General features: G+C 39.7%; 1 protein-coding gene across 7 annotated transcripts in view; it reads right to left on the minus strand.

The window, feature by feature from the left end:
- KIF21A (kinesin family member 21A) overlaps window positions 1-12,377 on the minus strand; it is a 105,920-nt gene that overhangs the window by 61,085 nt on the left and 32,458 nt on the right. For all 7 annotated transcript variants that reach the window (XM_063134133.1, XM_063134131.1, XM_063134127.1 and 4 more), the window contains exons 3-8: window positions 11,274-11,456; window positions 8,400-8,549; window positions 6,734-6,868; window positions 4,619-4,786; window positions 3,127-3,242; window positions 862-1,057 (exon numbers count right to left, since the gene is read on the minus strand). In XM_063134133.1, the coding sequence (XP_062990203.1) occupies window positions 862-1,057; window positions 3,127-3,242; window positions 4,619-4,786; window positions 6,734-6,868; window positions 8,400-8,549; window positions 11,274-11,456 (948 nt within the window). The remainder of the gene's footprint in view (window positions 1-861; window positions 1,058-3,126; window positions 3,243-4,618; window positions 4,787-6,733; window positions 6,869-8,399; window positions 8,550-11,273; window positions 11,457-12,377) is intronic.

Here is a 12,377-nt window from a genome sequence, read left to right on the forward strand (position 1 = left end):
GTTGTTCAACTCTCGGATGTCCCATGATACCTGGGTTCATACAACATGACACCCACTGCACCTTGCATATTCAAAATGGGGGCTGTGATGATCATGCAAACCCCATCCATGTGTGGAGAAATTAAATATTCCCTGTCCTGCATGAAGAATGGCAGCTGGAAAGGAAACGGTGGAGGGCTTGGTTTCAGGCACCTTTGTGTCCCAGCCAAATTCTCCCCAACAGGATAGCAATGACAGCTTTTCATATGCTGGGTTCATATTCTGCATATTTTATTTCAACAATAACAATTTGGGAGGCAAAATTCTTTACAACTATTACCTAACTTATTCTTGTGATATTAAATAAGACAGAAAAGAGCCCACATAGAGAACTGGTGACAGAATTCACAAGAAGTCAAACTTAAGGCACAAAGCCAGTATTTTGTCTGTTCCACTACAGTAGCCTCTTAGTACTGTACTGCAGTAGTATGGGCAGGAAAAATTTCATAACCACAGAGCCAGAAGCTCCTTTATACTCACAGGTGAGTTTTGCACACAGGATTCCTGTGAAAACACTATGCTTCTTTTCCTTCATGGCAACACAGACCCTCCATATAGAGAGGTACGAAGTGGAATACTATGGATATTATCCCAACACGCTGCTATTTATTGTTCCAACAAAGCAACCTCTGGCTCACTTCAAAGCATGTTGTTTAAAAACCCCATGGTGTGAGTAACAAATGCCTTTCTGTACCACAAAGCAGGGAGAGAACGAACCTGAACATGCAAAGTGTAATGATTTACAGCACATGAAACCGAAGAAAAACAAGTGGCCAAGTACTGCTAATGACAACATGCACAACAAATACCGACAAATGTTACCGTTTTATATTCCATGAGTTCCATCTGAAGCCGAGTAATCTCACTTCGTAGAGCATTAATTTGCTGGCTAGCCCTGTCCTGATTAACCATCAATTTGTTCTTGATATTTCGTGCCCGATTTGCATATTTTAAAGTGTTTAATGTTTCCATGAAATCTCTGTCCGAAGGGCTTACACAGGCAATCATGACTGTTTGGCTGCAGGTTAAAACATCCCAGTTTTATCATTCAAGGCAAACTCCAAAAATTAGCAAATACAGTGCTATGCTATATGCCAGCTACTGATAAATAATATAAACAAAGGACAATGCATTAACATGTTTGACCAGAGATTAAAATAACTGTTTGAATTGATCCCCAAAGACAATATGGAAAATGCATCCAGCAATCATTTTCCATGCCCGCTACTACTACTACCAGAAAGTTCTCCCTCTCTCTTTGGTGTACTACATAGAATTTTAAAAGGGCAAAGTACTGGTCACAGCTGCAAAAGGAAAAAGGAAAAAGCACAGGCATATCAGCTGATGAGTTCTGCCTCAGGCTGAAGATGAAAAACGACCTCCTACTTTGGTTCCCTTATAAAAGCCGGTAAAAGGCAGCTGTGACCTGCAACCCTACTATGAATACCTATGCACAAATGATATCGAACTATTTAAGAGCAAGTGAGATCCATAAAAGGCTCCAAGCAATAAAGTGAATACATTTAGCAAAATAACTTCTGCATAGCAACGTTCAAACTTAGAAGGTCACTGGGGTGAGAACAGATGACAACAGAAGAGTGGTGTTACTTTGCACATAGCCAGAAATGCCGATAATTAAAATATTATCCGAATTTAAGTGACAACTGCAAAATATTCATGTGATAATCCATAATTAGGTGTGAAAATATTACTTTGTGGAATTAGTTACCAAGATAGGCGCCTGACACCTGACATTGCTCCAGTCTGCATTTCCACATTTCTTCCTGCTTTGATGGCTCTTTGGTTTTCCCAGCTCATCTGTTTTTTGTAATTATACAGCACTGCAATTTGTGCATACTACTGCAAAAAGGGTTTGTGACCTTTCCTGAAATCCTCCACCTTTCAAACAAAATTGTATTATGGCTCAACTAATGCAGGAATATATTATTAAACAGCTTGATTCTGTGTACATATGATTGCAAATTGTAAACTCTGGAATGAAAAGATGGCGCTCGTCTTTAGTTTTGCTTAATACTTAGCACCTACTTTTCTTTTAAAAATAAAGATAGGGCCTAGCAGAGTTCCACGTATGGTATCAACACCTTTTGCATTCTGAGTAGTACTGCTGAGGCTTATTTTAAATTAGATCCCATTGCAGAATAAGCAAATAGATTACGGTCACTAGTCAGCAAAATTATATATATGCAAGATTCACTGCAGAAACAGATGTCTGACGTTTCTGCCACATGTACTAGCACTGCTGAATTAGAAAACAATCTCTGAAAAGCAACAGGTCTTTGCTGTGCTCTCCTCCCCCCTGTATCCCACTTTGCCATGCAAAAAGTCTCTCTGGAGGGTCAGGGGACCCTCCTGAAAAGTGTGGATTGTGTTGCAAACGGCTGCAGTGGGGAAAGTAATAAAAGGTAAATAGACTGTTGAAAAGATTGCCACAGATGTATCCCAGTGCCGTTCCTGTGGTAAATTTGTTTATAAAGTAGTACAGTCAAAATATTTGTCATCTGCACATTGTTTATATTGCTCAATTTAAAAAGCAGTAAGAGTATTAGACTTCTACACCTAATGCATCATCAAGTGAAATGACGACACCTAAATGGCCTTGTTTTCAAAGCCATCACCGGGAAAAACAACTACCCAGTGCTTTAATAATTCGCTCAAATCAAGGCATAACTGCATTACTACCTCTCTCAAAGGGACAAAGTAAGTATTGCTTTAAGTAGATCATTTCCTTCATGGTATCTTAACTTGTTTTCATTTTCATTATGAGGATTTTCTGTTTATTCTATTGGATTTTTAAAAGGATAAGTGGCCATTTTCTTTTTTATTTATGGGGTTATATCATTTCCCATGTCATACAGACTAAAAAGATGAATCATGCTATAAGTTTTTTTCTCCACTAAGGTCTTTTAATGCAGATATACAAAAATGAATTTAAAGCTAGTGAAGTTTTTATTTTATTGCATCTTAATACATTTTAGTCTCAGCAATAGGAGGAAAATAAAAGTTGTTTCGTCATCTCTTTCAAACATGGTTTAATGCAATGCTCTCAGTCAATCTTTGCCCCCATACCTGTTTCCTCCAAGAGAGTCTTGCAGCAGTCGTGTTAATTTTGAATCTCTGTATGGTACATGGGTCACCTTCTTACTTTTATCTCCCAATGCACTTATTACATTGCCCAACGCCAACTATAAAATATATACGAAAAAATGTTTGTATTAAATACACCATAAAAACAAGTTAATGAAAAAACAAACATGTGTAAGTATTGACACAAATCAAGAAAATTAGTGTCAAGAGTCAGAGGTACAGAAAGATTAACCCTATGTGAAAGAGGGCAATACACTCAAGAGAACTTCACTTTGTTCTGTTCCACTACAATAGTTTTCACTGCCAAAGAGACAAGCCACTATTGCGTTTTACAAGAAAAGAGTCAGAAAAGTTCCAGCTGCACACGCTGTTCTTGCCTGGAAATATATTATCCTTCTTTGGATCATGGGCAAGGGAATCTTAGGGCCAAACTAAACACTCTTTCAATCACACATAGCAGAGCTTTGGTTTATTTAACAATTTCTATCATGATCATGGAGCTCCGGGAGGGGGAGTTTAAGCTCTTCCTCCCCTATTTTCATCCCAAAATTCCATCTCACCCCACTGGGGTTGGGTGGTTAAGAAGAAGAAAAAATCCTCCATTGGTTCCAGTGGAGGGTTTTTCTTCTTACCTCTCCTTCCTGCACAGTGGCAGGGTCGGTGGAATTTGGGAGGGGGGGCAGGTTGGGGGGAAGCTTAGAACCTCCTCTCCCAAAGTGCCATGATCCCAATCCAGATCACCATAATTACATGAAAATAAAGAAAAATATCAGCCTCAGCTACACTGGCGCAATTAGTAGGACATATAGTTTGGTGCTTAGTTAATACCTTGTTAAGAAAAGACAGCCATTAACATGGGTCCCACCACTTCTGTCTCTTCTCTTACCAAAGGGCGAGGAAAGTTAAGGAGGGAAAAACGAAATAGCTGCACAATGTCTTTTGATTGATAGCACTAGAAGCCCTCCATCTGGAAGTACCAATGGTTAAGGGATCAGTAGCAAGCTGAAGGATTGTATACACTCCCTACCTCCAACCCCTCCCCACCCCATTGGAGCTAAAATACCACTGCCCTTAACCATGCCTCAATGTAGTCTGTAGAAACATTAAAAGTTACCCAGAGTTTGCACCTAACCTAGGATTTGAAACAAGAGTCTGAAGATGTTTCCAAGCCTTAATGTGGGAGCAAATCCCAATAAGCATGAATCTAGGAAGAATTTCCTCTCTTGCAATAATTTCTAAGAGAATAACAAGTATCCAGTTAGAAACAGACATCTAAAAATAGCAGTGCAACTTGCTTTATGTATTTGCAACACAGCTCTGAAATAGTTAATAAATATGTGATTCAGTTCTCAGGCATATATCAACCTTGTTGCCCCTTCTCCTGCAAATCATTAGTCCTCCTGTGTATTAAGTATCCCTGCCTCAGGGACTCTTCTAAACAAGCGTGGCTATTGGCAGGGTAATTTAAACTTACTAGTCCACAATTGATAGAAATGCCTTCTTTTGCTCTCTCTCCAGTAGCTCCTGTACGCTTCAAACGTTCAGATCCTGCCAAATCCACAAAATGGAACTTAGCAGTAAGTGTTTCAAACTCATTCAGCTGAGATGACTCTGAAATTATTCTATTATCTGTCATGTTGTCCTGCGGTAAAGAAAGAAAATCTATGAGGCTGCATAGTGAGAAAGAGAACATTAAGTTATTGGGAAGATTAAAATTGTAATAAATAAATTAAAGTCAAATACATTAAAATAATGTGTGACCTGTGCCATGTCACTCATAAGGACAGGGATCACTCATAAGGACATTATTTTTATCAAAGGAAACCCCCTACATTTCTGCCTTTACGTTTATTTCTTATTTCCTTCTTAAATAGAATAAAGAAGAAAAGTCAGTCCGAGAACCTTGAACTGTCAGGAACATCTCAAATTATCCATAAGTGTCCCCTATCAGAGACAGGATATTTGGTTGGGAGACTGACTGATCTGTAAAGGAGAGGTGTTTGCTTCCTCCCAAGCAGGGAAAAGAGAGAGTAGAATTAGAAAAGAAGCAAAACTACATCCAAAAAGGCAATGACTCAGTGCCATCTCAGCACAGCTTTCTGAGCAAACCCAATAATGTCACCTTTCAGCTACTGAAATTCAGCTATTGAAGTGTTGACCCATCAAAAACCACCAGTTTCCCTGAATAGCTTCTGTAGCCACCAACTGTCTACAAGTCAGGGAAGGTTTTTAACGCTTCACTAAATAGATATTGTAAGTGGTACACAGTATTTCTATTACTTGCCCCTGTAGTGTTGGCTTAAAAGTCGTAAAAATATTGTGTACCACTAAGTATTGTGTAGTATTGTGCACTATTTGTGATGTGATGAAAAATTATTGTAACTTTAGGGTGACAATTGAGAAAAGAATAGTCTAACAAGGCAGATAGCTAAGCCACCAAAGTAAAACCTTTTTGCCCTGTTTTCTTGATACTATCCAAAAGTAAGACCTCCATTGCACTTTCAAGGCAAGCCAGCATTGCAAACTGGAAGCGGACGTAGCAAAAACGGAAAATAATAAAGCAGCCTGTGTGCTCTCCTCCAGCTTCCTCTCCAAGAGAGAGAAATATATGCAGCATTTGGCAGATGCTAAACTAGAATAAAGAATGTTACTCTCTTAGCCAGAGTCCTAAGAGGGAGTCATATCTTAAGATGAAGATGGAAAAAGAAGGGGGGGGTCAGAAAGTTGAAGGAAATTTTAAAAAGGAAATTGCTCACAGTTTGAAAATCTAACCTACTCTTGCCTCTGATAAACATCTCTTTAAAAAGCTGCAAAACCTATTCAACGAGACGCAGCAGTGTGACGAAAGAAATGTGTCTGGACGCCAAACCTCTCTCAAACCACTTTCAACTCTTTTTTAAAAATTCTGTCTCTAGTCCTAGGAAGATGGGAACCTGCAGTGTTTCCATCTACCGCTAGAGGGAAAGAATGTGAAGAGCTGCATCAATTAGATATAAAAAGGAGCCTATTCTACTAAGCAAATACTTGATTTCAGAATCAATGATATACGAGCCAGGTCTACAAATGCCTTCCCACTGACCTCCAAAACTTCAGAGAATATTTTATTTTTTGTTAGTAGCAGAAATTGCTTTTAAGTGGTAGAATTTTCCTGCCCTCTTATCACACAATATTTGGGGATGTAATACACATATATTTGTAATACTTAACCTCCAGACTCATTGCAGGATCACTGAAAGCAGTTACAAACTAGGGAAGTCTCTTACTCCTGGCATGGGAAAGCATGTCTATAAAATTTGATTTGATTTTTTAAAAGAGTAAGGTTTTTAAATAATAAAACAATGCTCTCTTACATGCTAGCAATATAGGTACAATTAGCACCAGGATAACTCAAGAAGCCCTGGACCCTATGGAAAGAGCCCATGTTGCAAACTCTTTCCATGGCAACACAACTCCGGTTTCATGAGATGTAATTCTGGCATGGCCGGGAACTGCAGTACAAGCATCTCATGTTACCGTAGCATCTCAGGAAGGAGTAGCAATCGCAGCAGCTCTCACACTAGCAATATAACTGTACACCTAAGATACATACTGCATCAATTGGGGAACAAACTCTTGTTTGACACAAGTGGACAGTGAAGATGGCGTGCGAGCGTGAGCTCTGAACATTCATCTGCGTGCTGGCAGTGGTTCGAGATAAAGCACCTAGCTTCAAACACTGCATCATCTGTATAAATGGGAAGGGAAAAGGGTTTAGAGGTTAGCCTTTTTTTAATGCACGCATACACTCCTAAGCCTAACCAGTCTGAGGTTTAGGTGTGCACTCATAATAAAGAAACACATTATTTTCCTATTTATTTTTCTAATTCCCAAAAACAAACATAAGGCTCCAAAGTACATTCTTTTCAACAACAACTTCTGCTTCAGTGATCAACTACTTACCACACATTTTAAAAAGCTTCCACAAAAGTCTTCTCTAACCTCATCCTCTACAGATATGTTGGACTACAGCTGCCATCAATCCCCAACCCACATGTTGGCTAGGGATGCTGGGAGCTGTAGTCCAACATATCTGGAGGACACAAAGTTGGGGAACTCTGTCCTACAGAAACCATTGTAACCAATGCACTGACTTCACCCCCAACTTCTCCAAAGTTACAGAAAAGATTGAGAATTAATGTAGTTTGAGTACAAAGAACCACATGTCCCCATACACATACACAAGTGCATAAACACAAATCTGGGATAAATAAAGGGGAGCTTCTTTCTAGATGAATCAGTAGACACATTAACTTTATCTAAATCACTGACTGGACCACAGACACTGAACAGCTTCCACTGAACAGAAAGATACTTTATGTTGTTATAGTAACTAAAGGCATGACGACAGCAGAGAGTATTGTCTCTCCTTTTGTTCCCTTTAAGAGTGCTCTGAATATTTAATGCCACATTAATAACACTCAGAGAAACAGTATAAAATGAGATGAGATGAGCAAATGATGGTACATTTTGCTGATAATCTCAAATGCTCACGGCAGACAACTCGCAGCGAGCTGCCTGCATATTTTATTCTATGCACAAAGGGCGCACAAAGTTTTGTCTCTTTTTTGATCCACGGTCTGATGGGGGACTACAGCTGCATATTCACATGCACAGCACATATACATGTCACCACTGGAAGGGTGGGAAACTTTCTTCTACTTATAAATAAGAAGAAAATAACCACTCAGCAGCACTTTCAAACAACATTCCAAATAACAAGCTTCTGCATGTCTACTCAGAAGTAAACAGGACTAAATCACTCAGCAGCTACCTCCACAAGCTCTGCCCACTCTCCCCAGCAAGGAAAATCTGTTATCTCTGATCAGCAGCTGATTAGAGATATGAGCTTTTCCCTGCTGGAGAGAGGGGTGGTGACCTACAGAAAAAGATGGCGGGTGGATCAGCTGGGCTGTGCAGGAAAAGAAGATGGAGAACTGCTGGCTTCACAGGCCACACTGGGAGCAGCCAAGGACCACAAGTTGTGCACCCCTGTTCAATACTAATAGAAAGCTCATTGGCCAAGAATTTGCTTTATGTAACCAAAATGGTGCTGTCTATGCACCAAAGGGAGGTATTAGCACATTTGGGAAAACTGCAAGATTTACAGATGTACAAAACACTTTAGGGAGAAAAAACACACTCATGTGTGTGTGGGTGTATCTCCTTTTGCTTATGTACAGCAGGGGTGGAAATAGTGTTATTTTGTGCAATGATACCTCTGCTTCTACATTCACAGTCCGTGTTGTGACTCCCACTGTATATATTCCTCCTGCTGAATCTTCATGGATTTTGATATTTGACTTTTTGTTCTTTGAATCGATATCACGTGTTGTATCAAAGAGATCAAGTACTTCTTCATTGTAAAGCTAATTAAAAAAAACAGTTATTAAAATGGACAATAAAATTAAGATGTACAACTGAATACAGATTGGGAAGCACATTAGTATTCCATGACACTGTTTGCACATCACAACAATCTTCTGTGCATTAATTTACCTACAGGGGCTGTCGCATCATGCCATGGCTTACTAGAGGGTTATTTGAGGATTCTCTAACCCTTAAGCAACTTCTGCCACCTGGATTCACATGACACAATAAGTCACAGCAAGCTGGGTGCCTGCAGGCACCATGCAAAAATGATACCTGCAGGACCTCAACACAATGCAACAACTCCCTGTCATGTGAACCAGGTCATTACCTCTCTCTGAGCGTCATCAGACAGAGGGGGAGATCGTGTTTCCTTACTGTTGCTTCCCCCCACACTTCTGTCCCACAATACTTCCTCTTTCTTTACACAGAGAAGGAGGAAGTAAACAATGACCACATGGCCTATTCAGTGGGCGTTTTTATCCTGCTGCTTCTCCTGCATACAGCAGGAAATGGTGGCACGTTTCACTACAGCTGAACCAAGTCAGATTTTCTGGGTCTTTTTTTGCGATGGGAAAATGAGCAGAAGGGGTAGGAGACACATAGGAGGTGAACACTATCATCAAAAGGATCTGTGAAAAACCATGAGTGGACAGTAACCAGCGTGCGATAAAATGATTGTCTGATAATGCTCACTCTACTTTGACTTCCTGAGTGTTCTCACACCTCCAATTCTCTCAAACCCATTCCTAAAGAACTACTGAACATTTACAAGAGTCTGATTTCTACAAATTCCACAAATGTCCACATTACACTTCCCATATGATAGTAATTTGAAGGGATATTATTAGTGGAACTAATACTCTTCTACTCCCTCCTTCTACTCCCCCACACACACACACATACACAAACCCAACAGATAAGCAAATAATTGAAATTGTGGAGCCACATTATTTTGAATGCAGGTCAACCCCTGACTGCGAGAGATTAAACCCTCTTTTTAAAGATAAGTAGGACAGAGGGAAAACTACATCAGAATAGGCCATTAATAGCCATAATTAGGCTCAGTATCTGTGGGCATGAGCAGGAGGTTTCGAAGGCTGAAGTGGTAGGGGGCAGATAAAGATTTCAGTAAAGGTTTTCAAGTCCTTCATCTCCTGGAATCTTTCTGTATGCATTTCCCCCACTGAAAGTTACAAAGTTGCAAATGCTGCCCAGGCCATTTGCATGAGAAATGAGGCAGAGGAGAATTTTCATAATCTTTCTTTGACTGCATAAGCAAAGGCTGAGAAATGAGACAATGTGCCCAATGAATAGTTTATCTCTCCCCAGTAACTGCAGAGGGGTATTTAATGAAATTTTGTTCTGACTTTCACCAAGTATGTTTGCCACTCCATCATATAAGGTTTAGATCCTCCTAGAGCAGACTTCCCTGACCTGGTGGCTTTCCAGATGTGTTGGGACTACAACTTCCATAAATTCCCACATCTGGAGTGTACCTGGTTGGGGAAGGCTGTCCTAGAAAATGGGAGGACTATTTCTATTTTGATTTTCTGCAACCTGCAGTTTTAGGGCCAGTACTGTAAATAGAGGTCAGCAGGTTTTTTACTGCATAATTACTAGCCAGTACCAGCTTAAGCTTGACAAAAGCTGTTGTTAGCAAGCGAGACAAACATCAAAACACGGCAAAGCCACAAATAAAAACCTGCTAGGGGGTGGCAATTAGCAACCAGGATGTCTCCTGCTTTGTTAATCTGTCAGTACAAAGAAATGTCTCTAAGAATGGAGACCTTGGTATGTTTAGTGATTTATGCTAAAGTAAGAAATGGTATGCACAAAACAAAGGCATAGTTATTGGTAGGGTACAACATTTCCCCCTCACTTTCCCCAATCTTTTATTGAAGTCTCTCTTTTCTTTTCAATTTAGCAGCACTGATAATGAATCAATTGTATACGCACATGCACTTAAGAAACCAAAGTGACATCTGTATAATGTTTTTGTTTTGTTTACAAAATCCTAGCCTCCCTCTCCCCCCAAAATAGCAACTATTTAACTCTCAAAACCCACAGAAAGCAAAGTTCAAAGCAAGGGGACTAAAAGGGTCTAGTCTCATACTGCACGTTTTCCATGACTGTATGTTCCTCTAGACAAATATTAGCCAGAGAGCTTTAATTCAGTGCCTTTAGGTAACAGCAGCAGGTACATGCAAGCTCAACTCCATAATATATCTAGTTAATATTTTAGCAGAAATGCAGTAGCTGTCCAGCAATTACCTGTGCCAGACATTACATAAATTTAGTCTTCTGAAACCTGAATAGCTTGGCTGTTGTTATGGGAAAGCCTTACTCAGAAAGGTATTTAAACACTGGATCGTGTTAGAATAGCAAATGTAGAAGTGGAAAACAGGACACATTTCACAGTTCACAGTTCAACTATTTTGTCATATTAAGAGAAGATATCTTATTGATCCTCTCTTAATAAAACATTTTGCCTTGATTCTAAAGCAGGTTCATCAATTACAGCTTTAGTGAAAAGGACAAACAATTTGCCCTCTTTCCACTGTGGGAATTATATAGCTTGTGTTTGCAATAGTATAATTGTAAGAAGTTCCACAACACAAAAGATAATACATTTACCTTCATGACCGTCAGAATGAATATGTAGTAATTAGGATCTCCAATATATCTTTATTCAGAGAAATCACTGTTTTATGAAAACTTACCTCTAAGAATTGAGCATTCACTTTAAATTCTGGAGGAGGAAGTCCTTGTTTAATAGCTGCATGCTTTTTTCCTTCAATACATCTGTAAAGGTGTTTTACAGCTCGTGGTATAATGCCCTGTTCTTCTTCCATTAAGTTAACATCAAATCCAGTTCCCATTGTATATGTTTTACCAGCTCCTGTCTAAATTTGAGACACAAAGCATTAACATGTAACAAAAACAAATATCATATACACAATCTTGTCAAAGATTGAGATAGTCTTATCTTCTCCATGTCAAAGAACTCCATTAAATGCCATTGTAAACACAAGTAATAATCAAAAAAACTTTGAATCCAGCTACCAACCTTGCATATTTCTAAAGCTATAAGGATGTTTAAAGATGGCAGAAAAGAGTACTAAGTGGCAATGGATATCTAGTTTCCACAAGAAACAAAGGATGATAAAGATATACTTCTTGGAGGCCATTAGACACTGCCTTGCCCAATCTTGAGTCCCTTTTTCCTGATGGAATACAACTTCCATCATCCCCAGTCAGCATGGCCAATGGTCAAGGCTGAAGGGAGTTATAAGCCAACAACATCTGGGGACCCAAAGACTTTTTGGGAAAGCCTGCAAAGACTATCATACCATTAGCTGGAGTAGAGTTAAACTGATTTGATATCCATAAAGTATCTTTCCCAATGACAAGCCAATTCAGATGAAAAGGATGGCTCACACTCCACTGTCACTGAGAGAAGACTATGGTTAAAGAACAATTAGCTGTGTTACTGGGAGAATTATGTCAGGCTAAACTCCACATGGAGAAAAGGACCGGGAGCAAGGAGGATATGAACTGCTGGAACAGGAACCTGCTCTAAGCAGGCAGCCACCCACTATCAGCAGTGGAGCTACAGCCATCACTTCTACCTCATTCCATCAGCTGTTCAGGGGCTTGGGCTGTCAGGAACCTTAATGTGTACCAAGCAGGAACATCGCACAATTGCTCAGGCAACAATGGTGCTGCCTCCCAGCCCCATATAACAATTTCCGAGCCATATTGCAAGAATGTTCCTGTATCAAAACATGAGCCAATTTAGAACTCTTGTGGGGGTAAGTGGGGAC

Source organism: Elgaria multicarinata, chromosome 9 (assembly GCF_023053635.1).
Source record: "Elgaria multicarinata webbii isolate HBS135686 ecotype San Diego chromosome 9, rElgMul1.1.pri, whole genome shotgun sequence".
In the NCBI taxonomy this organism is placed as follows: domain Eukaryota; kingdom Metazoa; phylum Chordata; class Lepidosauria; order Squamata; family Anguidae; genus Elgaria; species Elgaria multicarinata.